The sequence below is a fragment of the Oreochromis aureus genome, linkage group 4 (assembly GCF_013358895.1).
Source record: "Oreochromis aureus strain Israel breed Guangdong linkage group 4, ZZ_aureus, whole genome shotgun sequence".
NCBI classification, from domain to species: Eukaryota; Metazoa; Chordata; class Actinopteri; order Cichliformes; family Cichlidae; genus Oreochromis; species Oreochromis aureus.
In genome coordinates, this window is record NC_052945.1 from 27,693,018 (window position 1) to 27,720,031 (window position 27,014).

Sequence of the window (27,014 nt, forward strand, 5' to 3'; positions counted from 1 at the left end):
AATCCAGAGATAGGTACATGTATAAGACTGAATGGTAAGGGTCAGTCTTCAAAGTCTGATTGATATCATTTTTAATTGTTTTTAATGCTGGAGATGTAGAATTTTTTTCTCACACCTTGTACAACGTGTGAATTTCCGCGTTTGTTACGTTTGAAGGATGAAGTACTGAGTGACTAATGTTTCCCTGTGTATCCAGTCTTTGCGCTAAGCTACCTAACTGCTGACTGTAGCTTTTATTTAACAGATAGAGGTTTGGTATCAACTTTTTCATCCAGCTCGTGATGGGGAAATATCAGAGGGCAAATACACAAAATTTCGCACTGAATGTCACAACAGAAAAGGTGAATCATTGGCAGCGATTGAAATGTAATATTTGACATTTAGGGATGACATAATTTGCTGAAATTCATTTTCTTTAGTCCCGTCTTAAAACCATCATCTGCTGTTCTGTTCAAATGTCTATCCAAGTGATGACTAATGTATATCTATTTATGGAAGAGCTGGTTCGACATTAGTTGATAGCTGTTTCTTGGCAGATGACGAATTTATGTAATATCACTGGGTTTGTCAGAAAAGATGCTTAAAAAATAACTTGATGTGCAATCAAACTTTAACGTTTGGGGAACTGAGTAATGGAACCTGAATGGATGTAGATATATAGAACAAATGAGACATTTGTGAAATGCCAGTGACAAGGATATTTTCCAGCAAGTGATATATGCGTCAGTCTGTTTCTCTCCTCAATGTTTCTCTCTGCAGGTACCTGATGAATGTGACGTTTGAGGGACGTAATCTGTCGTTCAGTGAGGATGGATACCAGATGCATCCCAAGCTGGTCATCATTCTGCTCAACAAGGAGAGACAGTGGGACAGGGTGAGACAGAGGGAGTCACTGACCGTCTGTGTGTGTGTCGGGGGGGGGAGGGTAAGACACTCATATGAAAAAAACAGCCGATCTGCATAAAATTGTAAGTCCTGACTAACCTAATTGTCCTCTGTTGTTAACAGTGAAACATTTTGTAAACTGTTAAAATGAATAGAAGCAATGAGTTAGCTGTTCCCTATGAAGTCCGCGAGTATCTGTGTGTTTTTATCTGGATCTCTTATCGTCTGATTTTCACTTTTCAAGCATTTTAAGCCTTAAGCCTTATAGGCGCTACTCTGATTAGATATTATCAGCTCAGTGAAGGTGCCTTTGAGCAATGCACTGCAGCAGAGGCTCCAGAGTGGTGATGTGTTATTTGAATGCTGCTCCAGAGCTGTTTTAATTTCAAAACTTTGGTTAACAGTTGCCTATTTATTATGCAGCTTTTTTTTTGTTACAAAATCATTCCTGGTTATGCGCTGTCTCCAAAAAAAATCTATTTTTTTCCACTAAAAAGATGTTAAGATACCCTTAAGAACTAACAGGCAGCAAGTTATTGTAAAGACAGGGTGGGACATGGAGATCAAGGTAAATATATGGAGTGAAACTGTATTCTCTGAGTAAAATTAGTAACTTTTTTATACCATTCCATACATACAGATATTCAGAATTCACCAATCCTCATCTGCTTATAAAGAAGTTATTCATTTTCAGGTCCGTTTCACATGTGATGATGTTATTAGTGTCAGAGTTGGTTGATATAGCAGTTCTTCCCAAATACAGGCTTGTTAAGAAAGTATACCCTCGTTCATTTAAAAAAGTTTACATATACAGACATCATGATAATAAAAAGTACAAGGCAAAATGCAGAAGCAGTGTTAAAACTTCATTCAGTTGTGTTTTAACACAATGCCAAGAAAGAAAGACATCAATGATCTTAGAGAAGCAATTGTTGCTCTGCATCAATCTGGCAAGGGTTATAAGGTCATTTCCAAACAATCTGAGATTGATCATTCTGTTATTTACAAGTGGAAAACTCTCAAGACCTACACCAAACTTTCCGGGAGTGGAGGTCCCAGTAAATTCACCCCAAGGTCAGATCGCTTAATGCTCAGAGAAATTGCTAAAAACAACAGAAGTGCTATATCTCAGACTCTACAGACCTCGGTTAGCATGTTAAATGTTAAAGTTCATGACAGTACAATTAGAAAGAGAATGAAAAGATATGTTTTTTCAAAGGGTTTTCAGGAGAAAGCCTCTTCACACTAAAAACAGCAGCAGCACTGCTCAGGTTTGCAGAGGTGGATCCGAACAAACCACAAGACTTGTGGAACAATGTCCTTTCGACAGATGGGACATGAGTGGAGATATCTGGCCATAATGTCCAACCCACATTTGGAGAAATTCAAATGCAGCATATCAGCATAAACACTTCATGCCAACTGTGAAGCACAGTGGTGGAGGTGACTGTAAGGAGTCGACCATGACTCCTCTGCATACCAAAGTATTCTAGAGTCAAATACGAGGCCATGTGTCTGACAGCTAATGCTTGGCTTAAAATTAGGCCATGGAACAGGACGACGATCCCAAGCACAGCAGCAAATATACAACAGAGTGGCTGAAAAAGAAAAGAAAAGTACTGCCCAGTCACAGTTAACCTGATTAAAATGCAGTGGAATCTTAAGTTAGCTGTGCATGAATGAACACCTGCAAATCTCAATGAAGTGAAGCAACATTACAAAAAAGACTGGGGCAAAATTCCTCCACATTGACATGAGAGAAAGTCATACGTAGTTTCTCACCGTGCATTTTGGCTTGATTTTTCTTAAATAAAAAAAGATACAGAGTAATGAATCTATTCTGGTTCATTCTGTTTACCTAAACCTCGTGCAGACTAGATATTTAAAATTTAGAACTGACAGAGGATGGGCATTTTTAAAAACTGGATGGTAGCAATGTTAAAAACAAATAACAATTAAAAAACGTTTCTTATTAATTAAGAAAATCGTTTTAAAGGCAGCAAGAGCAAAGAATGTCCTGGACAAAAAAATGTAAAAAATCAATGAATCCATAGTTTTCACATGATGTCAGAGCTACTGGGACACGCCCACCCTGTTTGCCTTCCACTCATCCTTTGAAAGTCTTTGAATGTACAGCTTTACAGCTGCTAGAACTGTGTAGACATGGCACCAACATGTAAGCACACCTCTGCTAACCCTGCCTTACAGGCCACTAGTCCCTTCTTCTCCACAGTGACCCCGACTGTCAGTGACGGCTCATTTAAACTGTAGGGATGATTTACTGACAACAGAAAAATACACAGTCAGCTTTACTGTTATGATGTAACAATAATGTGACAAATTAATGCTATTGAAACTTTACTGGCCCTACTTTGTAAATGCCCAAGCCAACAAAACGCAAGATTTACATGTGGTAGTTTGTATGTAGCATTTTGAACGATGAACAATTTCTCGTTCGTTACCTCAAAAAACAAAACAAAACAGAGAGCTGTCCTTACTTTGAAAGCTTTCATCCCGGCAGCAGTGTAAGGTGAGGGATTTTTTTAAGATTCTCACTGAACAGGAGCTCTGCATCGGCAGAATATGGATCACAAGTCACCAAAAACACCTTCGTTTTTCCTCCATGGATAGGTGATCCAAGTAGTTTTGACTCAAGAAAGATGAAAAAACAACACTTTTGTTCTGTGTCCCCTATTTGCGGTCATGTTGGAGTAATGTTTTGCCTGCCAGGGTAGTGAGACGGTCACATGACGATCACATGACTGAAAACTCTGGATTCATAAAATGATGTAATTTTGGTCCTGTTGAAACAAAGAATGCCTTAAGGGTGTGATCTGGACTTGCTGCCATTAGCAAAGAATTTACAGTCAACTGACACAACGTTGAGTTGAGTTGCGCTGTGATTGTGATGACATTATTTAACACAATGTGTGTAGAACAAGTTGCTCAGACACTGATAATATTCTAATTGTTACTTACTGTGGACAAAAGTAGACTCCCAACTTCCAGTGGCCTTTTTTGTTAGCATGTTCTGCTAACGCTTCCACGTTCCCACAGAACAAAGTCATGCAGGTTTGAGTAACTGTGTGGTAAAATTGCCTGTGAACACAGAGGTGAATGGCTGTCCGTTTATGTGTCAGCTCTGTGATTGACTGCCAGCCTGCCCAGTTTGTATCCTTCCTCTTGCATAATGCAAACTGGGATTGGTTTCCGCCTCCATATAACCGTCACACATAAGCAGTTATAGCTAAAGAATGGAGAGATGAAATTGAGTCTGATGCACAGAAATGGTTCAGGCACCGCACTGTGCCACAGGCCTTTAAAGCTGAGAGGTTGAAAGTTCAGCTGCGAGAGACTTGCTGACTCGCGTATCGAAACGTACGACTTAATGAATAACAACTAAATGTCAGTCAAACTTTAAATGTAAAACTTTCATTCAGTGAATGAAGGTGCAGATTTTTCATTGTACAGGCTGGGAAAAAAGTCTCCAAGCACAGGTGGAAAAGAAGATGGTAGTGAACATATGGCAACAATAATCCCGTGTCCACAACCTTAAATGAACCTGACGCATCACCACCTGCCAAGTCACCGGCATGCATCTGTGTTTCCTGATGCTCACCCTCCATTGTTTCTGTGTCCTGCAGTCTGACTCCTTTGACTCTCCCTATTCTTTATTCTCCGTATTTCTCTCTTTCTTCTGCCTCTCTAATCTATATTCTGTCCTCTGATCGGAGAACAAGGTGAGACTCTCCCCTCCTCTCTACCCCACTCTCCCTCCTTTCTATCCCGTTCTCCCCTTGCAGCCTGAACCACCCCATCCCTTTTCCTCCACCTCCTCCTCTTATTCCCTCGCTCATGTTTAATTCTTAGCTTGACTTCCAGCTGAACCACTTTTCTTGGATCCTAATGAGTTCCGGCTACAACCATCCTTCCACTGCACCTTTCAAGTAGCAGGTATACTGTAGTATCCAGTCCTGTTTTTTGCCCTGGCTGGTTGATTTTAACCCTTATCCTCCAATACACCCCACTCATTTCTTAAAGTCCCCCCACCTCCATCTCTGTCTGTCTCCATCACTTGCTCCAGCTCACTCCCCCCTTTTTTTTGTCCAAACAGGAAAAAGGCTGCATTGTGCCCCAGAGATACACAGCCTTAGTTTGTCCACTCCAGGCAGCCTTGCCAAGTTTGTGCTCCCCAGAGTCCAATGTGTTTGAGCACATTTACATATTTAATGAGAGTGCAACCTAACTTTACATACTCACACCACAGCTCCCTGTCCTCCCCTGCCTCGCATTATACCAAGTCCAATTAGCTGATGATCCATTCCCACTTCCACCCACGTCTTTCCGCTCATAAAATTGGCCTACTTGGCACAACCAGAGGAAAGGGCACAGGCATAGTCTCCAGGTATGGTTTTATGTGAGAGCCATCCGGGGGAAATTGACTAATTGATGACGCTTATTCAGTGGAGTAGAGCCACAAGGGCTAGAGGGCCCTCCAGACGTACAGCTGGACACTCCTCTACAGAAGAGCCCGTATTTTGCATTTGAATGAGCTCCATCTCTGGCTTTCTTTCTCTGTCATCCAGACACTCGGCTCTTTCTCTTACTTTAAACTCTCCCTTTCTCTCTGCAAAATTAGCTGCTTCTCATCTCTTTTTTTCTTCAATTAATCTCTCCATCCACTTCTGTATTTCTCTACCCGTCCTCTACGCTCTATCTGAATTCTGCACTTTCCCTCTGTTTCAGTCTCGCCCTTCAGAATAACCTTGTTCTCATTCTCTACTCTGTGTCCCAGTCCTCTCCTCTCCTCCTCTCCTCTTTTTTTTTACACACTCTCTTGAGATAGTAATTTCACTAACTGAGTTGAGGTGAACAAACAAAACAAAAAAGTTATGGCATCTCTCTCTGGTGAGTGTTCTGCTCTCCCATTAGACATGAGGCTAGAGTGGAAGGAGTCGTGCACGAGACTGACGAAGGGAAATGAAGAAGCTCTGGTCAGCATGACAGAGACTTCTGTGTCATGCAGGACAGTGAAGGTAGTGGACAGACGAGAATAAAGGCAGCTGAAGCTGAAAATCAGAGTATAACTACAGGTTGTTTGAATGGCATAAATCTTGAAAATAAAGAGTAATAAATGCTTGAGGGTGAGTCTTTGTAGCAGTCCTCAGATATTGTATCACGAGACGAGCGTCAACAGTTGTACTCCTGCTACGTTTTTGATAAAATCCTTGGAAGACTGTCTGTGGGAGTCAGACTTTTCCCCAGACTTTTCTGTTTTACAGATGAGGAGAGCAGTTGGTCACGACCAGCTAAGTAAACAAAAAGGGTTTTGTGTAAAGAAGCTACTGACTAAACTCAGGAAGGAAAAACGGGGGAAAGCTCCTATGACAATAAAAGAAGAAGATAGTTTGCTCTTGGAAGGGTTTCACTGTCCCGTCTTTCTTCTTTTTCCTCTCTGCTCTGTATGGAAGATTTGAGGATAGGAACGTTAAATATCAGTGGGGGCAGGGATAGAGAAACAAAACTTGCTGAGGGAGGGGCAAGCTCAGGTGGCTGCCCCTCCCTCAGCTTGGTTCTCCCCAAGATTTCTTCCTGTTCAAAGGGAGCTTTTCCTTCCCACTGTCGCCAAGTGATTGCTCATTGTGGGTCATCAGGTTGTTGAGGTTTTCTGAGGCACACTGAGACAACTGCTGATGTGATTTGGTGCTATATAAATAAAATTGACATGAACTGAAAAATTAAATGATAAACCAAAACAGTTAAATAATGGCTCAGTAGTAGTGGGATTGTAAACGTACCACCCATCCTTCAGCTGGTAGAATTACAGGGGAACCTTATACACCTTCAGCTTCCCTTCTGTCCACCGTCATTATTAAAATGGTCTTAGAGACATCTGGAGGAAGCTTCATCCATCAGTCAGAAAATACACACATCTGGAATCTCTGAAGGCAGCTGGAGGGCAGCCAGGGTTGATCTAATTTATGTTAATCAAATTTATAGTAATACGCTGGTTAAAGCAGCAATACCACCTGTTGGTTTCTTTGATCACCATTTAGTGATTTTTAGGCGTCTCTTTGCTGGCATGCTCTCACCATATTGTCACTTTAATGTGTGACTGACCCATAACAGAGAGTTCTGGCAGGCTTTCTCTGACTTCTGGAGTCACTGGAGACTTGATAACAAAAAGATGTTGACAATCTGTCTCAATGGTGAGATCTAAGAAAAACACAGGTTAGTTTTTTTGTTGGAATTCTTCTCGCCAAGAATACACAGTGACACAATGGCTATTGGACAAAACTGTTTTCAGGAGTTAGAAAAGGAAATCAGGTTGTTCCAGGATAGAATTATTAGTTTGATAGTGAAAACACGACTTGGGATAGCAGGAAGTGGCTTTAGGTGGGGTTCTTCTAAAAATGTGATTTAATTAAAACTCAGGAAACTGGGGTAAGATCTCTACGACTTCTGGACAAGCTATGAGAAGAAGTCTGTAGAAGTCCCTATTGTCTCTCTAAAAAGCCACCCTGGTATCTTTAGAGAGAAAGTAGGGACTCATTTTCCAAGTGGATCTTGGTGCTTGACTTTCCATCATTATTCATTTGTGCTACAGTCGGGGAGCAGGATGAAGAAGGATCTTTTTATAAACCTGAACTATTTAACTGGTGTTGAAGAAAGCTTTGTACACCGTGGCTGGCAAAGTTGTCAAAAAAGCATCACTGGCCCGTTGAGGTGGTTTGGCGTGTTGGCTCGGGGGTCGTCTCCTAGGGGCAGTTGGAGATCCTCAAACCTCCAATAGAGAAACGCTGTGTGGATCTCCAGTGGTGTGTTCACCAGAGAATAGTGTGGCTAGAAACAGACATGTGATCCAAAAACAGGAAAAGTCACCTCTCCTCTCATCTCAACATCACAAAAATACAGAAAGTAGAAAAAGAAGCTCTAAAATTACATTGAGATATTTTTGCTTGAACACCATGCAGGATCGCTGGTGATATATTTCAGAACTGTTTGCAGTTGCAGAGCTGCAGTTATTTTTTTATGGTCTTGAGTTACTGCAGTGTGAAATTTAATCCAAATTCTTTTTTTTATTTTGATTTCTGCCAGTTGATGTGTTTCAGTATTATTTTCGGCACTTCAAGGCTCAATCACAAAAGACGAAAATAAAAAGACCGCAAGTCTCTCCATGATTGCTATTAAGCAACTACATAAAGGAATAAAGTCTTACTTGGTGTATGATTTTAAAGGCAGACTTACTCTCTTTTGTTTTCTCGATGTTTCTCCAGGTGGGTAAATGGGAGAACGGTTCCCTGTCCATGAAGTACCATGTGTGGCCTCGCTATGAACTATACGGGGGACCAGCAAACAGAGAGGATGACCACCTGTCCATCGTGACATTGGAGGAGGCTCCGTTTGTCATTGTGGAAGACGTGGATCCGCTTAGTGGGACGTGCATGAGGAACACTGTACCCTGCCGCAAACAGATCAAATCAGTGTGAGGCTCAAATTTCACATGTATAAAATCTGTGTCAGATTAATGCTGAAATGCCTGAGAATCAAACGTAAGATGCATTACAAGACAAAAACTAATTTCCACCGAGTAAAAGGTTAGATTAGTGTGAGTTTTTACACATATTTTTTCTGCCATCTGCCACAGTAGCTCACAGATCCACCTACTGCAGAACTGACCAAAGCAGAAATGAAAAGCCTGGCAACTGCCTAAAATTTACTTGTGAATGATGTTAATTTCCCACGGCAGCTTTGCGGAGCCCGAGGTGGAATCATTTCACACTTCATCGGTGTGACAGTGGCAGTGCCAGAAACACCAAATCCCTTTTACAATTAATGATTCATGGCCATTCACACAGATGTACATTTTTAATTAAATAATTGTCCATCTGTCCTTTTATGCAGCAATCAGACGAAAGAGTCAGGGATCTACATCAAGCGTTGCTGTAAGGGTTTCTGCATCGACATCCTGAAGAAGATTGCCAAGTCAGTCAAATTTACCTATGACCTTTACCTGGTCACCAATGGAAAACATGGCAAGAAAGTCAATGGAACTTGGAACGGCATGGTGGGAGAGGTAAGGATGTAATACGTCTGTTTGTGTCTCTGTTGTTTCTTATCTTTTAGTTTTGCACACCTTTTCTCCATTACATGCAGAAGTGACAGTTCTGCATGTAATGGAGACGATATCATCAAAAAGGATATCCACTAATAATGTCTCAATGTCATGCATGTGCAAATTACATGACAGTTGCACTTATTATCCATCAGGACTCCTACTGTCAAAATAAAATTATTCCCATCTGCAGTCATTTCTTGCAATACCCCCATACAAAACAGAGCAGACATCAATGACAGCAGAGACAGCATTGATTAAATAAAGGCTTAGTCATACAGACCCGGAGGCCAACCAACTGTCAACCACCAGTTGTGACGGAAAGATAAAAATGGATGTTCCTGACCAGTGGCGAGTGGTTGGTTGGAGTTTGCTGTCTGATGTTAGGCTGAGAATGCTGCACCAAAAATTCCTCGTGATTTACTCTCCGAGCTGTAGTGAAACTTGAAAAAACGCAATGCAAACCGGAAACGGAGAATGTTCTACTTCAAAATACATGTGACTTTTGTTTTAGTCTCTTCGTGAGTACTTTGCTAGTGTTTGCTGCCAGCAGACTTTGGACTACTGAGGCAACTTGCCAAAGAAATCACAAGTAAGTTTTTGGTGCATCCACATATACATCTTTGTGATCAATGTCATGCTAGCGACGGCCAGAAACCTCAAGAAACTACCCACCAACTAATAGCAGAATATGCACTAGCAGTTGCCAGGGAGGTCACCGAACTCCAGACCAGCAGCAGTGGGGCTTTAGTAATCAATTTCACAGCAACTACCATAAATAATCACAATCAGTTTAGACACATCATACATACATCATGGCCTAGCAGACCATTGTCGACATGCTGTAGTTTTTCACTGTCACCAGGGGGCAGTGTGACAAACAGTCTGTGGGCTGCTCTTGCTTGTGTTGTTATTGGTCCATTAACCAGCTATGGAAAAGAACAAAGGTATATGATACATAGAGCTGAATTGAATCCGAATGTTAAAAACAATGAAAAATGTCCACTACAGCCACCAGCCAGGCTTCTCATGCTGTATTTCTCGTGCTTCACCCATTTGTGGTAATGGCCGCTGTTGCTCCCTTCCCTGTTCTGACCCACTTTTCCAGTCAGTCAGCATTGTGTTTTTGGAGGATTGGACGCAAGTATGTTTCCTTAGGTTGAAAACCCCTCTCTGGAGAGCACGAACACAACCAAAATACCACAAAATAAGAAAAACACACAGTGTGAAAAAAGTAGCTGGGGGTGGAGGTGGGTGGCAAAGTGGCTTGGAGCTGCAGGATCAACTTTAGCCAGGCTAAAGCAACTCTATAAACCTAATTGAATGAGTATGAAGTATATTAGCTTAGCCATCAGCTGGTGTGGACTGACACTGAGGTTTCCTCATATCCGCTGATCTGCTCAGAGAGCAGACTGAGCTTGGTTTGAAGTAACAATAGAAGGTGCCATTTCAAAACTATTGGCGCTACAAAATGAATTACATAAATTGGACAGCAGAAATAAAAAGTCAAAGCTGTGTACCCTTTGCCTCTTACTGCATTGTTATATCAGCTGCTTATTGTTTTTACCATGCAGCCAGTGCGATTCTTTCTTCTAACTGTTGTTCTGCTGAGATGAGCGGACTGCATTAGGATGCTTGGAGTTACTGCCAAGATGGAGGTGAAGGTGAATAAAAGATCAAAGTTACTGTCTGCTTTCAATGTCCTGAGCTATATTTAACTTACACAGGGGCTGCCTGAAGGGTTCATTTCCTCTTTGAAGCGCGTTTTCATACCTTGAATTACAAGCTTCCCTTTCCGGGTCAAGCTTCTGCCACACGGGGCTAATTCTTATGTCAGGTGGGTTAAGCACCTCACCCCAGGTTCAGCTCAGTCAGCTGCAACAATTCACTGCGGGCTTGAAACATTTCCTAATCGACATTGCTCCCAAGGTAAGGTCGTTGTCAGTTCTCATACTTCAACCTATAAGAGCGAACTGCACTTGTGCTGTCTGATGTTGGCCATTTGTTAATGAAGGCAAACAGATCAATAGGACCCCAAAGGTCACGGGTTGAGGACATGCTTTGTCAGAGATGCTACTGAAGGACTTTGGCTTTGCTCAACTTTGCGTGGATAATAAAGTTTGAGCGGCCTTCGGAAGTCACAGAAGACAGAGACGAGATGAGTTTACATGTCTACTTTTTCCTGCGTGGACACTTTTGCTATTCAATTTACTGACACATTTAATCTCTTACATAAAGCCATTACAGTCAACCTCTCTTTAGTGGGCACCGAGCTGTAAGTGTGGCCACCTGTAATAAACTCTATCGCCCTGACTAAAAGCGTCGTAATGTACCATCTCCTTCTCACCTCCACAGATGAATGGTCATTAGGAGAATAGAGGGGGGGAGGGGGGCATTTATCCATCTCTCTTACACATGCAGACAACAGACTCTAATGCCTGAATAAGCACAGAAAAACGTGAACCAAAGCAGACATGTAGACACAAAGAAACCCTATTTGGTGAGACCGTTTCTTTATGTTGCTCAAAGAGAAAGCACTTGTAAGGTCAGATTTACACTCTCACACTTCAGCAAAGCTCCGCCATAACTGCTGGATCTAACTAAATCCGACCTGCGTCCTTCTCCGCTTGGAGAACAGCCAAAACTGCAGCATATCTCACATTGACGGCGGACCGAGATCTGGACCGACGGCGACGCACGCTTGCACGAAACATGTCTGAGCGCGCTCCTGGATATCTCACAGAGATCATCGAGGGCGTTTTCACAATTTGCCACATCTCACAAAGACAAAAGATCAAATTTTAAAAAAAAAGAAAAGAAAGAAAATCAATGAATGTGATGAGAAGTCCTACATTTTGTCCTCACTCATTTCTAGCAGTTAGTGTCACATTTCATGGGCTGCACTGACTTGCTTTGCCCCCAGTTCACCTAATCTAAAATATTAGAGGCAATACACTTGATTACATGAATTTTAGCCTCGCTAGCTGAGACACATAAAGACTGGCACGCGCTCACACACACGGACACACCAGCCAAGACACATAAACACACGCAAACGCAGAACCTCGCTCGCTCATTCTCAATAACACCCACATGGGTCACTTTCATAACACGGAGAGAACAAGTCGTAGGAGGGAGATGGAGAGAGCGAACGGTGAGAGAGGAAGTGAGTACGCTGCTGGTTGGACTCGTTGTCTTCCCCAGGGAGATGTTCGCACATTAAGGCACGCACACACAAAGGCAATCACGCACATCCATACTCATATGCTGGCAGAATAAGCAAGATCGGAAAGTTACAAATGCACACATGCTGCACACACATAAACACTTGACAGAAAAAAAGCATTGCAGATAATGTGCAGAGCAGATGTGTAATATTCTCCCTGCCTGTAAAGGTCCACTTCACAGGTAGCGAACAAAGGCTCACTCGCTTCTCTTTGTCTTTTTCCCTTTTATGACTCACTGTTGTGTGCGCGCACTCACTCTAACACTGAAGCACACAGCGGAGCTTTGACTCACTCTAGTCACACACGCCTTATTAACTCAGAGAGACAGTCCTGTCCCACTTTACCCCCCCTGTGCTGTAGGGCTGTAGAAATTTGGGGCTAAATATACTACCTGTGCAGAGGTATGGAAGGGGAGGGAGGCAGGTAGAGGAAGGCATTGGGGCGGCTATTTCAAGCAGCCCTGACCCACTGTGGTAACCCACTTACTTCCTCCCTCTTTCTGTCTTTCTCCCCCTCTCCGTCCCCTGGCGAGCGTCACGAGTGTCCAGTCCGAGTGCTATATGTGTGGAAAGTGTGCTGTCTCGATCTACCGCGCTCCATCTTTGTCTCCGTTGCCTCCATTTTCTTAGCCTCATGTTTCCTTTCTTTCCTAACCTCATATTAAATTTAATCTCCCTCATGTGCCGGAAAACTCTTTTGGACAGCTAGCAGATAGACAGTGCCCTGTCTGCATCATGTTTTATACATGTTAATGGACAAGGAGAAGGGAACTACAAAGGAACTACAACTTTTCTCCCTTTCTCAGAACGAAGTTTAACTTGAGGAACTGAGTTGTGGTTTTGTTTTTTGGAGAGGTTGGTGTTTCAGCCTCTTTTGCTCCGCGTGGTTACTGAAGACGAGGGTAAAGTGCTGTATGTACTCTAGGACAGATGTTATTGCTCTCGTATTGTTGGGATGGAAACCGGAAGGAGATCGCCCATATTCTGATTCCACTTGAAATAACACAGCGGCATATCAGGAACTCAGCTGAGGCATATTTAATTAGGCATGTTTGGATTAAAGTGGAGTCAGAAGAAAGAAGTGAGCAACTTGACAATAAGACCAAAAATAAGGTCCACGCTAAAGTTTAAAGTGTTCACCAACCGAAAATCAAATCTACATGCTTTTTCCTCCAGCCTGCAGTGCCGTCTGTCATTGAGCTTCTTTTAATGTGCATTTTAAAATATATCTGCTGTGGAAATGTCTGCTTTCTCTTGAATATTCTTTTGAATAAAAAATCACTTTAAAAAATCCACAATCCCTGTTGTGAGCAGTTTAATATAGGAACCAATTTCTTTCTATCAAACTACACCCGGCAATTGTATCACTCAGCCGAAGAAAGCATCCATCCTCCCTTCAGGAGAGGCTCGTGGGTACAACAGCGAGACATTACTGCTAAATTTTTCAAATGTGTTTTTTGGAACTTTTTCCCTCATGAAAGAAAACTGCTTTCAGCTGCTCCCTTATTAAAAAAGAGTCGCCAGAGCGGGCGGTGCCACATATTTGATTTGCCGGATTTTGTGCGCCAGATGCCCTTCCTGACACAACCGTGAAGGAGTTTGTGTCTATTCCTGGGATCAAACTGGGGATCTTTTGTTTGTTAGGTGAATGTGCCAAATCAAGTCCCATTTAATTCCTTTATATTCAAGAGAAGGCCGACATCCCCTCAGCTGATATCTTTAAAATTATGAAACTGACAAAAAACACTAGTGGATAAATACAGGACAGAGAAAAAAAACAACTATATTTAATTTTGGTCCGAATAATTCCTTTAATATGTCTTCCATAAACAACATAAGTCTAACTCATGCTTTGCCTATGACCTTTAGATATCTGGATCTAGGGAGGCAGTACATAATCGAGTCTGTTTGTTTGTCTGTCTGTTTGTTTCTGTTTGCGTCCACAGTTTCAGAGATATCATTTTCAAATTATGTGTGATGGTAGATACCAATAACAGCTCGAGCTGATTGGTGAAAATCAGGTCAAGGTCACACCAAAAGGGAAAATCAGTAAAACCTTTACCCACAATTTATTTTATGGGTCATCTTCAAACTTTACAAAATACTAGGCCTTGAGGGACATGAATACCTACAAGTTGGCTAAGCATTTGACCTCAACCTTTATTATTAGTGCCAGAGGTCAAAGTTTACCTTAAAAAAAGTCACATTTTGAGTAATACATCACATAAAAGGCCATAGGGACAGCTGTACAACATACTTTTTATTTTTTTCAATGCAACGCCCTATGACATCACAATTTATGCCGTAACAGGATGACATCAGCATGTTGTAATAAAAACAGCAAAAAAAACTTCCATTATTAGTATAGCCCTTGCTCTTGGGGAGGAGTTGCGCTCTCTGAGTGCTCTTGTTAACTCATTAACTCTGTGATTACACCAGCCTTGTTTATGATCTACGAAACAACCTGTGACATAGGATGTCCACCGTTGTCTCTGTTACATCTCCAAACAGGATTGATTCACATTTGGAAAGACTGCACAGTCACCTTCAAATGAACTGATGGCTGTGATATGCTATTTTTATGCTGTTTTATGACCATAAGCTATTTTTAACTATCTCCATTGAAATAGTTTTTTTGAATGTGTTTGTTGCCACAGTACACAAGACTCTATTCATTGCCTTACACTGCCTCTGTTATTGACAGCTGCCTGACGGATGTGTTGAGAAACACAGATAACAGACACACTTTCTCTCTTTCTGCTTTTTTTTTGCGTCTTTCCTAGGTGGTGTTAAAAAACGCTCACATGGCCGTCGGCTCCTTGACCATCAACGAGGAGAGGTCGGAGGTCATTGACTTTTCCGTCCCCTTTATTGAGACAGGCATCAGCGTCATGGTCTCTCGCAGCAATGGCACCGTTTCGCCCTCGGCTTTCTTAGGTGAGGAAGGCGAGCTGTTGGGAGATGGATCAGGGGAAGAAACCAAAGGCTGTGTTTTGACCTGTGGGAGCACTGATCCAGGAAAGACCGGTCAAACTTTAGAAATGTCTTCTTTTGTGCAGTTTATTGAAAAAAACTAAACAAAAAAACAACAGTGGATAAGCCACCAGGCATTTAAGCGCTATTCTTAAAGGACTGATCTTCATTTGTGCTCTGATCTGGCAGGTTTTGGAAAGTTATCTTTTTAAATCAGCATTTTGAATGTAGAATGGCCTAATGGCCAGCGCACAAACAGCCCTGCTGTAGGGCTCTTCCTGCATGAAATTTGGCATCCACCAAAAAGGTTTTGGCCTTCACAGGAAGTAGAGTTTAATTTAGTCATTGCTTAAAATGCATTATTCCTTATCAAATGGCAAAAAATAAGAGGAAAAAGCATACATGTTTGTTAAGTTAGCATAGACATGCTCCTTCCTTTAACTGTATGTGGACCAATGGTGCTTTTGTCCATAGTCAGCTCCACCAAAGCCCCTTCAAAGAGAACAAAATCCCCTCTATAGTACAGGCCCATATAGTGTATGCAGTTTGTGCTGGTGGTGGAGTCCAACATGATCCATAGAGTCCACCATAGGGGACAAATTGCATTTTAATATCTTTATATTTACGCGTACAGTAAAGCTGCATCCTTTTGTACTGTACAGACTTTTTCAGTTTCACTTAAATGGTTTGACTTAAAGATTTCAAGAATTCTTAGGAATTAAGTTTATAAGCAATTTTTGCACAAATGTGTTTTCGTTAGCCTTCCTGACAAACAGACAGCGATGACTTTTTATTACGCTGTTTGATTTTTTTCCCCTTTAAAAGTTGAACAGAAAGAGATTTAGTGGCCACGCCACATGATAGAAGCCAAGTTTCAGCGCATTTGCACGGCGAACACTGGAGTGCATGATAATACGGCTAACTGTTTTGCTCCCTGTCTCTTTGCCCTCTTATATTTCCCACTCCCACTCCATTTCTCTGATGCTTCCTTCCTCTTCTCAATCTGGCACACCACATTTGCATATTTCTCTTGCCCTCTCCTCTCTCTTGCTTCATTTTCTCTTTCTCTCCGCCGCCCTCGCTCTTTTTCCCTCTCCCTCGCTCTCTGCTAATGTCCCTTGTCTATTCCCCGTCTTCTGCCTCCTTACACACCCCACCACCGCCCCACCCGTTTACTTATCTCTCTCTGTCCATGCTCCCTCCCTCCCTCCCCTTCTCCCTTCATCTTTCTCTCCTCTTCCCTCTCTCGCTCTCTCGCCCTCCAGAGCCCTTCAGTGCGGATGTGTGGGTGATGATGTTCGTGATGCTGTTGCTGGTGTCAGCAGTGGCTGTGTTTATATTCGAGTACTTCAGCCCTGTGGGCTACAACCGGTGTCTGGCTGACGGCAGAGGTGAGAGGCTTCAGCGCAACACACACACACACACACACACACACACACACACACACACACACACACACACACAGAAGTACCTGTCGGGGACTAAACCATTCAGTGATATAGATATAAATAGTCTTATAGCTGGGTTGCCTTCTTCATCTGTTTATCTATGCTTAATATCCACCAATAAATAAACCAGCAGTATTTATATTTCAGGATTTCAGAATTTATATTGAATATAAGTGTGTGAAAGCACTTAGTTCATGGGTGAAAATGGCACGTTTTCAGTCTGAAAATTAGCACAACAAATGACAACCTGGTTGAAAACTTTGTTCTGTGTGCTGCAGCTGCTTTCTGTGACCTAGAAGATTTTCAGAAAAACATGTACACATGTTGCCTGTGCACGTAGCCCAGGCAGCAGGTCTATTCAGATTTCTTTGATAAGGTGAGATGATATTTTAGTGACCTTGACGTGTTAAACACACATACTAGGTACAGGAATAGCTGATAAACACTTTGATATACGCAATACACACTTGCATGTTCAGCAGCACTACCCAGCATTTACTTGTCTGTTGTCGGCTTTATTTTCAGACAGTTTTTGTTTCAGATTTTTTTTGAAAGCATCTGAACTGACAGCCAAGAAAATTGTGGATATGAGACTAAACACCTAATAAGATCCACAGAAATAAATGTCGTGGATCACTATCAGTTCACAGGTTACTTGTCTTAGCTGGTGAGGTTTATGAATGAGAATGGTGGCCAGTAATTTGGTTCTTCAGAGACGGCGTGTTCAGTGAGATTTGTAGTCCAAGTAGTTATTTGGTCCAAAGAAACAAGTGCAGGTACAGATGCTTCCTTTCTGTAACAATACAAGCGTTGGCCCGTGTTGTACAAAATGTTTTTTGTTGTTCACAAAAAGTGAACGAGACACAGAAACACATTGCAGGCCACCTCCACATATAGCCTAGACCAGCTGTCGTCACTGACCCATTGACTTCATTCTCCTCGTCCTCCTTCACCGGCCTCTCTTTTTATCATTTACAGTTGTGTCTGCAGTGCACAGGTTTCAGCGAATCCTCCAGCGCTGGTTACCTCACACCGGACAAGTCATTTGCATTCATTTTCATATTTCACGCGTCAACTCTGACAGCACGGGGCTCGATTCGTCTTAGATCTCCCCAGCTGAAAAGATGAGGAACAAGGGAAAAAAAATCAATGTCTCCCTCAACTCTCTATCTCTGATGTGGCTATATATAGACAATAGTTATCTTTTTTTCATTCCTCTCATCCTTCATCAGCTTCTGGAGAAGATGTACTCCTCCCTAAAGCGCTGTTTTCTTTCTATGTGCCTCCTTGTTTTATCTGCTTGTAGCGCTGTGGGAGTTTGGTATCATGAAGAGTGCAGATCGAAGTTTGGAGTCAGAGGATTTGATGTAATAACATATCAATGACTTGACTGCAGATTTGTAAAATCTCTGCCCCAATTCATTGAAGTAACTTTCTTGCGAACTTCACAAAGGAGATTTTTGGCACGATAAGGACAGTTTGTCCATGAACAAACGGTCCACACAACAATACACACCCACATGGTTGCACACAAACACCCTCTCGTTCTCTCTCACACAATCACACATACCCACACAAATTATGAACCAACTGCTAATCACAGCATAATGGCTGTAATGCACCAGTCTGTCAACTCATAGACGAATGGAACCAACAATGCTCCAACAAATTACATAAAACAAAAAAAAATCTACTTACTGCAGTCACATATAAGATTATATAGGTGACATGAAACAGCAGGTCTTGCTTGTCATCATGTAAAGCTGTATTATATCATAAAAATACCAAGAATAAAACAAGGTAACTTATTACTATGTACAACCATGTGAAAAATACACTTTTGTTACTTCCATAAAAAGTAACAGGGAACGTAGCAGCCAGGTTAATAATCAACTTGATCATCAGACAATGTGAGCGCCTCTATAACAGCAATCATTTTGGCAGTTTGCTTGTCTGGAATATTCAGGTGTGTTAACACAATGCCACAATCTGTGTTCACATCCCAGCAAAGTCACGCCTAGGTCAGACCCTGGAATACGCAGAAAATATTTAAAAAAACCAAGAGCTACATCTCAGACCCTGCAGACCACATTTAGCAAATATTAATGCCAAAGTTGATGACAGTAAAATTAGAAAAAGACTGAACAAGTGTCACTTGTTTTTGAGGGGTTTGCAGGAGAGAATCTCTTCTCTCCAAAAAGGTTTGTAAAGTTGCTTCTGAATAAGCCACAAAACATCTGGAACAGTTCCGTTTGGACAGGTTTGTCCATAATCCACAGTAGCCAAACATAGCATAACAGGACAAACACCTCATACCAACTGTCAAGCATGGCGGTGGAGGGTGATTATTTGGGCTCGGTTTGCAGCCACAGGACCTGGCCACCTTGCAGTTGTTGAGTCTACCATGAACTCTGTTGTATACAAAATACTATCCAACAGCAACAAATCTAATCAAACGAACAAGTCAAACAAATCTAAACAGAATGCATGACAAAGAAAAGAATCAAAGTTTAGACCTCAACCTGTATCAAATGCTGTGATAGGATCTTAACAGAGCTGTGCATACACACATGGCTGCAAACTTAAATGGACAGAATAAACTATGCAAAGAAGAGTAGGCCAAAATTCCTCCATTGTTTTGTGAGATAACATAAAGAAAACCATTACTTCATGTTACCAATGCTAAAGGAGATTCTACAAGCTAGTAAATTATAGAGCATGGTAAGTTTTCATAGAGTCCTGTGAAAACCTTATTTTTTCACATGACTGTATAATACGGTGGCTGGTTTGTGAAGGAACACGTTTCAGGAATGTAACTGGACAACGTAATTGGACAAGAAGGTGGAGTGTCATGCTATCAGCTAAAGCTAGCTTCTTGGTTGATACAGTGAGTTCGTATACTGTATGGTTGCGAAGCACTGACACAGTGCTCAGTAAGATACAAATAACATATTGTAAAGTTACAGTTTAAAGCTGAGTTGTTACAAACTCTATTTTGAAGCCAGATCCAAGTGGCTACTCAGGTCTAGCATATTAGCGAGCAAGCGCTTGCTAATTAGCACTAAACCAAAGCTAACTGTTTGTCTTAAAGCAAAGTCCTTGATAAATTTCTTTCTCAGAAACATAAAAGGGGAAAAATAGAAACTCCTTGATTCATACTGAAATCCTAAAATAAATATATGTACCAAATTAATTCTAATTTTTGGTTTTGTTCTTCTAAAAAAATCACTGCTGAGGTGGAGAATCACCAGTCCAAATTGTTCAACTGCTCCAGAAGTGTTCGACTCTCTTTAACCATGACTCTGTTTAATTTAGAGCCCCATGGTCCATCCTTTACCATCGGCAAGGCCATCTGGCTGCTGTGGGGTCTGGTCTTCAACAACTCTGTGCCAGTGCAGAATCCCAAAGGCACCACCAGTAAGATCATGGTATCAGTGTGGGCCTTCTTTGCTGTCATCTTTCTGGCCTCCTACACTGCCAACCTGGCTGCTTTCATGATCCAGGAGGAATATGTGGACCAGGTATCCGGTCTGTCAGACAAAAAGGTAAGGTGAAAGGGTTCTGTTTGATGCTGTGCCACTCGCTCGTCCTTACCCATGGTGTGTGAAGACTTATCAGAGTTTTACACGCCTCTCCGTTCTCTGTTTTTTATGTTCAGTTCCAGAGTCCCAACGACTTCTCGCCTCCGTTTCGTTTTGGCACCGTCCCCAATGGAAGTACAGAGAGAAACATTAGGAACAACTACCCAGAAATGCACTCCTACATGACAAAGTTTCATCAGAGAAATGTCAATGAAGCTCTGCAGAGTCTCAAGTCTGGGTAAGCATGTTCACAACAACGTGATTCATTTATTTTCATTTAAAAAAGAAAAATGTCAAAATTAAAATAACCACATTTATGTTTAAACTTCACAAATCTATTACTGGCAAATTATGTTAGAATATATTACTTGAGATAGTGAAAATAGTATTTCGGTCAGTGTCACCCCTAACTGGTCGCACAGATGACTGCCCTTCCCTGAGCTTGGTTCTGCTGGAAGTTCTTCTTATTAAAAGGGAGTTTTTTCTTCCCACTGTTGCAAAGTGGGCTGTCCGATTGTTGGGGTTTTCTCTGTCTTATTGTACGGTCTACCTTACAATATAAAGCAGTTTGAGGCAGCTGTTGTTGTGACTTGGCATTATATGAAAAAATTGAATTAAACTGAATGGTGCATATCTTTGTTTTGGGCACAGTATTATTTATTATGGTGAAATCTGCTTTTTGTTCATTTTAATTGATTGAATGCTGTTTGGAATGGTCCTAATCACGTTTTAAAGTACCCAGAAGCACTATTGGACTTATTCAGCTGAAAAATCACCCTGAAAACATAAAAAGGTCAAATGATAGTCACTATAATGATCAGAATGTCTATTTCAATAGAAATGTAAAATTCAGGCTACGATGACTTCAAAGGTAATCACTGCTAAATTCTCTTGTTTGTCTTGCTTCATGTAAATATATCTCAGCTGAATACGTCCAATAATACTATCACTCCCCCTCTTCAGTTTCATCAAGTGCGCCTTTTCACCAGTTTGTGTGCCAGCTCCAGCCTTTGGCAAACCAAGTGGAAGTCTATTAGACTTATCAGCAGCTTAGAGCTATTTAGCAGGTTAATTGGAATGTTGTAGCTGTGATGTCTGACTCCCAAGTGCTAATTAATTGTAACCTATCTCTCCTCCTCTTTGTCCCTCGCTCTCTTCTTCTCCAGCAAACTAGACGCTTTCATTTACGATGCGGCCGTGCTGAACTACATGGCTGGCAGGGACGAGGGCTGCAAGCTGGTGACCATTGGCAGCGGCTACATCTTTGCCACCACGGGGTACGGCATCGCCATCCAGAAGGAGTCGCTCTGGAAGAGACATGTGGACCTGGCCATCCTGCAGCTCTTTGGAGACGGTGAGCGAGCGAGCTGACACTCCACCGTTTAATGCTGTCACGCGCGCAGCTGTGCTGATGCGATGAGTTGTATAATTACACATAAACGGATCGGATAGACGCAGAGATAAGACCACCTTAACACAGATCAAAAACTTCTCCGTGACCTTGAAGCAAATATTAAAGGATAGGTGTGCTCAACTTATTCTGTTGACTTATTATTTTGGGATAACATTGTGTTCACCAAACTGTTTAAACTGTGTTATGACAGCAGGACAAGCTGAAAAACAATTATCAGATGAGCTAACCCAGGTTACTTTCAGGCAAATTTGAAATTCAATGCACCTGAAAAACCTGACGATCACTTGTTAGACACGAAAAACATTTGTGTGTACAGCTGTGCAGTACTGAGGGTATCTCACGTATAAGGGGTAGGGAACTCCAGGCCTCGAAGGCCGATGTCCTGCAGGTTTTAGATGTGTCCTTGATCCAAAACAGCTGATTTAAATGGCTAAATGACCTCCTCAACTTGTCTTGAAGTTCTCCAGAGGCCTGGTAATGAACTAATCATTTGATTCAGGTGTGTTGACCCAGGGTGAGATCTAAAACCTGCAGGACACCGGCTCTCGAGGCCTGGAGTTCCCTACCCCTGTCACATATGAACGAGCAGATAAAGTCCCAGACAAGCAGCTGAGAGTTCGGATCTGACAAACGTGGCTGACCTGTGAGTTCATTTGAATGACTGAGTGCCTCATGTGTTTTTGCACCATTTTACTTTTCTAATCTTAGCAAATGACTTCATGTCTGCAGTTTCCATACATCATTGCCAGCAGGAAAAAGAACTAAACGTATGAAAATACGATTTAAATAAGAGCTATAATGGGGGAAAAACTAAAGCTCCATCAATATGAACAGCTTCGGGCTTTGCTGTAGGCTCTTTCTTATGAATATTGTCCGGTGTAGACTTTCTTCTTCTTCAGGTTCTGTATTTTTGATTTTAAAAAAAAGGAACTGGATGAGCAATGATTCTCTGTTTATACTTACTGACCACCAATTAGAGATCTCAGACAAAAGCAGGTAAATTCAGCAGCTTTCTAAAGTCCTCTCACACTTTATTCCTCCCCCGCTTTTTTTGTTGGCATGTGAAATAGAGCTCGCTTTAAGTGAGATCATGTGACTGATGCAGGATGTTTAGTATTCTCCTCTTCCTGAAAAGCCTTTAGATTACTTAGGACAGGGGTCGGCAACCCTGGGCACTCGTGCCACAGCTGACACGCAAAGGGTTAACTGATGGCACGACACGCAGTGAATTAATCTGAAAGGTGCATTAAAAATAAATGGCTGGGCCACCGGTGAACATCGCAAATTAGCTCGCATAGACACATTAGTTGTGCCGCTTCTTAATAACGGTATTGTAATTGGCTAAAAATCACTTAGCCTACCGGTGAGAGAGACGTTGCTAGCTGACAGTTTTTTCAAGCGATGTTGAAATTTCCACATTCCGCTACTTCAAATGCTTAAGGAGCTGTCCGCTCAGCAAATGCAATACTGCACTATGCCAACATCTGCAAACAAATATAGTTCTATAAAGTTGTTCTGTATAGTGTGTAACTGTTCATATAGAGGGTTTTTTAATTTATTGCTAATGCAATGGTTGATATGGCACATTGACTTCTGAGGAAACTTTAGATGGTGCTCATCATGAGAAAGGCGTCCGACCCCCGACTTAGGAATATCTTTAAGGCTGTCTTGTCCAAAAAAACACAAAATTTCTTCTGGTGAATTTTGCTGAATCTGATTGTGCAAACTGCAGTGTGATTGGCTGTTTCCTTGGCAGTCATGCACGCTTAAACAGAATCTCCACCAATATTTGGCAGAGGAGGAGGGTCGGGGTCATTGGCTATACCTTTTTAACACCGTACGTTTGTCACTGGCTAGTTTTAAGGGTCATTTCACAAATTTTTACAAACTGCCTTTTTTCCTCTCTTGATTTTTCTCTCATGAGTTTGGCGGCGGTGAATCCACTGAGGTTAAACTAATAGACTTTCAGTCCTCGACAGCATTCTTGACTTGCTGTGCTGTTATACTGAGATTTTTCTTGCCATGTGCTCCTCTCCGTCTACCAGGCGTTTCTTCTTTTTCTTTTTTTTTTGCTTTTGCTTTTGAGTATGAACCCAACTGTTGATTTTGGCAAACCAACTAGCTTTGATGCGGCTCTAATAATTTCTTATCTTCTTCACTTGCCCGGCCGACTCTTTGCTCTGCATATTGCCAGGCTGCTCCCACTCAAACTAAATGGTAACTGAATTAGCTACGAGCCTCATGCGAACTCTTCCGCACCCAAAAAAAAAAAAAAAAAGCCAATTTCCTTTTAAAACTGCTACAATTTTGGCACTGTGTGATAGAAGAGCTATATCTCCCACACAGTTCTTTCTGTATCACTAGTGAGGCACAGAGCCTGAAGACTAAGAAATGTGTAACTGTCTATATACTTACAGTTTGGACCGTATTAGCGTGAAATACAGTATTTTCATGAATGTTTGAAATCCCTTCCCTTCACTCATGCAAGAAAAAAAATCTCTCTCAGACTGTAAAATTGTGGATCTCACCCACTCCCATCTGTTCAGGAAAGGATTTTGGAGAGAGCGAGGATAAAAATCATACTTTTTCTTGTGCGTCTGCTTGGCTCCGCGAGTCAAATGTACTGTAAGTCCACTCCCACATATTGTATCTCAAATGCAGAGTGAAAAAGTAAAACATTAGGAATACAAGTTGAGATTTAGCTCCCAGTGTGGGGAGCTGGTGGTTTATGATCATGTTTGCCGTTTATGGGAGACTGTGCAAAGCTCTCTGGGGTTTGTTCTTTAGAAACACACTTTGTCCCAGCTGTAGCTGCAGCATTAATGAGTCTGTGAATGAGCAGGAAATGAAATGCGTTCCAAATGTCCATTTCTGAGCTCTTCGTCACGCACAAATTAAAACGTCACCAACAATGGCTAGTTGTGAAGTTTAACCACTTTAACAGCCTGGTTTTGATATACAGCTCAATTAAGTATGGGAAGTGTAATGGAAGTTTTGTGTGTGTCTGTGTGTGTGTAGGTTCAAGTGCGTGTGGTGTAGCTAGTTTATTTGGGCACTGTCCAGAGTGTTGTGAGCATCCTGAGCCAAGGGCCCTCAGGGGCCTGCTATAGTGTGTCCCAGTTAGAGGTGCCAACATAGCTCCTGGTGTATTTCTAAACCGTGTGTGCATTAGTGTGCGGGTTTGTGTGTGTGTGTTTGCGTGCACATGTAAATATGGGTCAGCCCTCCAAAAATGAGTGTGTGTGTGTGTGTGTGTGTGTGTGTGTGTGTGTGTGTGTGTGTGTGTGTGTGTGTGCGCTATGGGCTATAAAGTAAAAGCAGTGTAGAGATTCTGATTATTTATGACACAGGTTTATTTTTATCAACCTACATGCGATTCAGGAAGAGTCTTTTGTGCGCTTGTTGCTTATTGATGATCAGTTAGGTTAGTTGTAGAATTAACTTAATAACCCGTCGAACTTAGCTGAGAGTAATTTATGTGTCTGCTTGCAAATGTGAATGTGGGTCGGCTCGCTGTAACATCCCCGTGTGCCACTGCAAAAGCATTAATACAGAAACCAAGCGGCCCTGTCTGGCCCCTCTCAGGATTTCAATGTCACTTTGCCACGCCTTGCCATCCACTCCCCTCCTGGTGGCCTAGAAAGTGATCAGACTCACGCGGAGAGCGCAGTGGCCTGATACGCAGGCTGGAAGAGAGTCGGGGTAGTTTGACGCAGGCCTGAGCAAAAAATATATCACAGCTGTCCTGAAAGTTAAACTGCAAAATTTCCCGTTTCACTTTTAAACGGAATCATTCGTTTGCTTCTGATGAACTTTTTGCCCTTGAAATCAGTGAAAGACCTGTTGCGTCATTACAGAGATACCGGACATCGGTGATGTAATAGTTACTTCTTATTCAGTCATAAAATATACTTCTTTAAGATTTTATATGACATTTTGTAACAAGGTTTTTAGATTTTAGACAGTGACTTAAATTAAGAATAGGAAAGATGTCTGTATTTTGTTTATCACATAGCAAAGCTCCATAGAAGTTAAAGATGGACGATAGAGCCAACTCATGTATTTAGTGTGCATTTTAATCATTTACAGTATTGGCTCATAACGTGGCATAAAATAGCAACTTATTGTTTTCTGCAGATTAAACAAACAGATTATGGTAAGCTACTAGCTAAGCTATTAGCTTAGCTTATATCATACAAAAATCAAAGAAACGACTGACTTTGACGTGTAACTCTCTGCTCCCACAAAAAAAACGTGTTTCAAAAAATGTTGTAATGCTGCTTTAAAGTGTAGAAGTCTAGCATTCCCTCAGAGTTACAGCAGATTAGTTATGCTATGGTCACACTGGGAAAACAGTTTTTGGGAGACCGCGGTGTGACCGAAGTTATTAGAACATGTGCAATTAACTGTGATCTCACTGCTTTTTGAAATTTGCTTTTTGCTTTCGAAGATGGGGACCTGGTTTGCAACCACTCGCAGCCAGTTGCCAACTTCTAAGTAACTTTGCTGCTTCGAGACATAAATAAGACCTAGTTGTTCTCTTAGTTGCATGCAATCTTTTTAATGACAATATGGCAATAAACTGTAATAAATCAGTAAAAATCACAAATCGCTGCTATATACATAGATAGAAATTCTGAAATAAAAATTCAGATTAACTACCTAAGTCTAGCAAGAACCTCGTAACCTCGAATTTTGATATAGTTGCTGGAGGATGATGATTTAATTCGATTATGTAGCGGCAACCTTGCTTTTTTTTTTATAATACTATAACCAAAATACAATCATATAGCAACCAGCTGAGTAGAGGAGTTGAGTCCCCCATTGCAAAGAGACCTCTGGTTCCCCAGAGGTTGAGCGTGCAACATCATCAACCAGTAGGAAAAAGTTTGCTACTGCAACATCTTCAATTGCCAAATGCAAAATGCAAATAAATAAATAAAGCATTTCAGTCACCAGGCAACCACCAATTTCTTTTCCTAGTTGTAAGGCGTTTGTTGTCCAATTTTTGTTTTAGTGTGACTGAGTCACTAAATAACTGAACCAAACAGTGAAAATCCACTTGAATAGACCTAGATAAAATTCCACTCACTTGATTTTGCGGTCTCATGTCATGGACTTGATCATTAAGCAGAGATAGCTGACTCATGTCAGGAGCATGTGACATGAGTCATGTGATTCATGTAAAGGCTAGAGGTGGGCTGATCAATCCAAATTTTGACAGTATCAGTACCAACACTGGTATCGGTATTAGATCAATACTAATGCAATTGGATCGATACTTTGATTCTATTCTCATAGTTCAGTATGAATTGTGTTGAATAGATTTTTATCATTTTTTTTAACTAAAAAAAAATACCCCAAACATGCA

At 41.5% G+C, this 27,014-nt stretch overlaps 1 protein-coding gene and 1 long non-coding RNA gene across 2 annotated transcripts in view; one reads left to right on the forward strand and one right to left on the reverse strand.

Annotated features, from left to right (window-relative positions):
• LOC116311568 (glutamate receptor ionotropic, NMDA 2B) overlaps positions 1–27,014 on the forward strand; it is a 141,840-nt gene that overhangs the window by 98,326 nt on the left and 16,500 nt on the right. Inside the window, exons 9-16 of the mRNA XM_039611393.1 lie at positions 760–874; positions 8,163–8,371; positions 8,791–8,962; positions 15,011–15,164; positions 16,466–16,591; positions 19,964–20,193; positions 20,307–20,467; positions 21,396–21,583. Of these exons, the coding sequence (XP_039467327.1) occupies positions 760–874; positions 8,163–8,371; positions 8,791–8,962; positions 15,011–15,164; positions 16,466–16,591; positions 19,964–20,193; positions 20,307–20,467; positions 21,396–21,583 (1,355 nt within the window). The remainder of the gene's footprint in view (positions 1–759; positions 875–8,162; positions 8,372–8,790; positions 8,963–15,010; positions 15,165–16,465; positions 16,592–19,963; positions 20,194–20,306; positions 20,468–21,395; positions 21,584–27,014) is intronic.
• On the reverse strand, positions 7,154–9,932 carry LOC120439947. The gene is made up of 3 exons (XR_005612867.1): positions 9,814–9,932; positions 8,134–8,347; positions 7,154–7,728 (listed from the first exon to the last, which is right to left on the reverse strand). It is a non-coding gene; the product is annotated as an uncharacterized LOC120439947 (long non-coding RNA).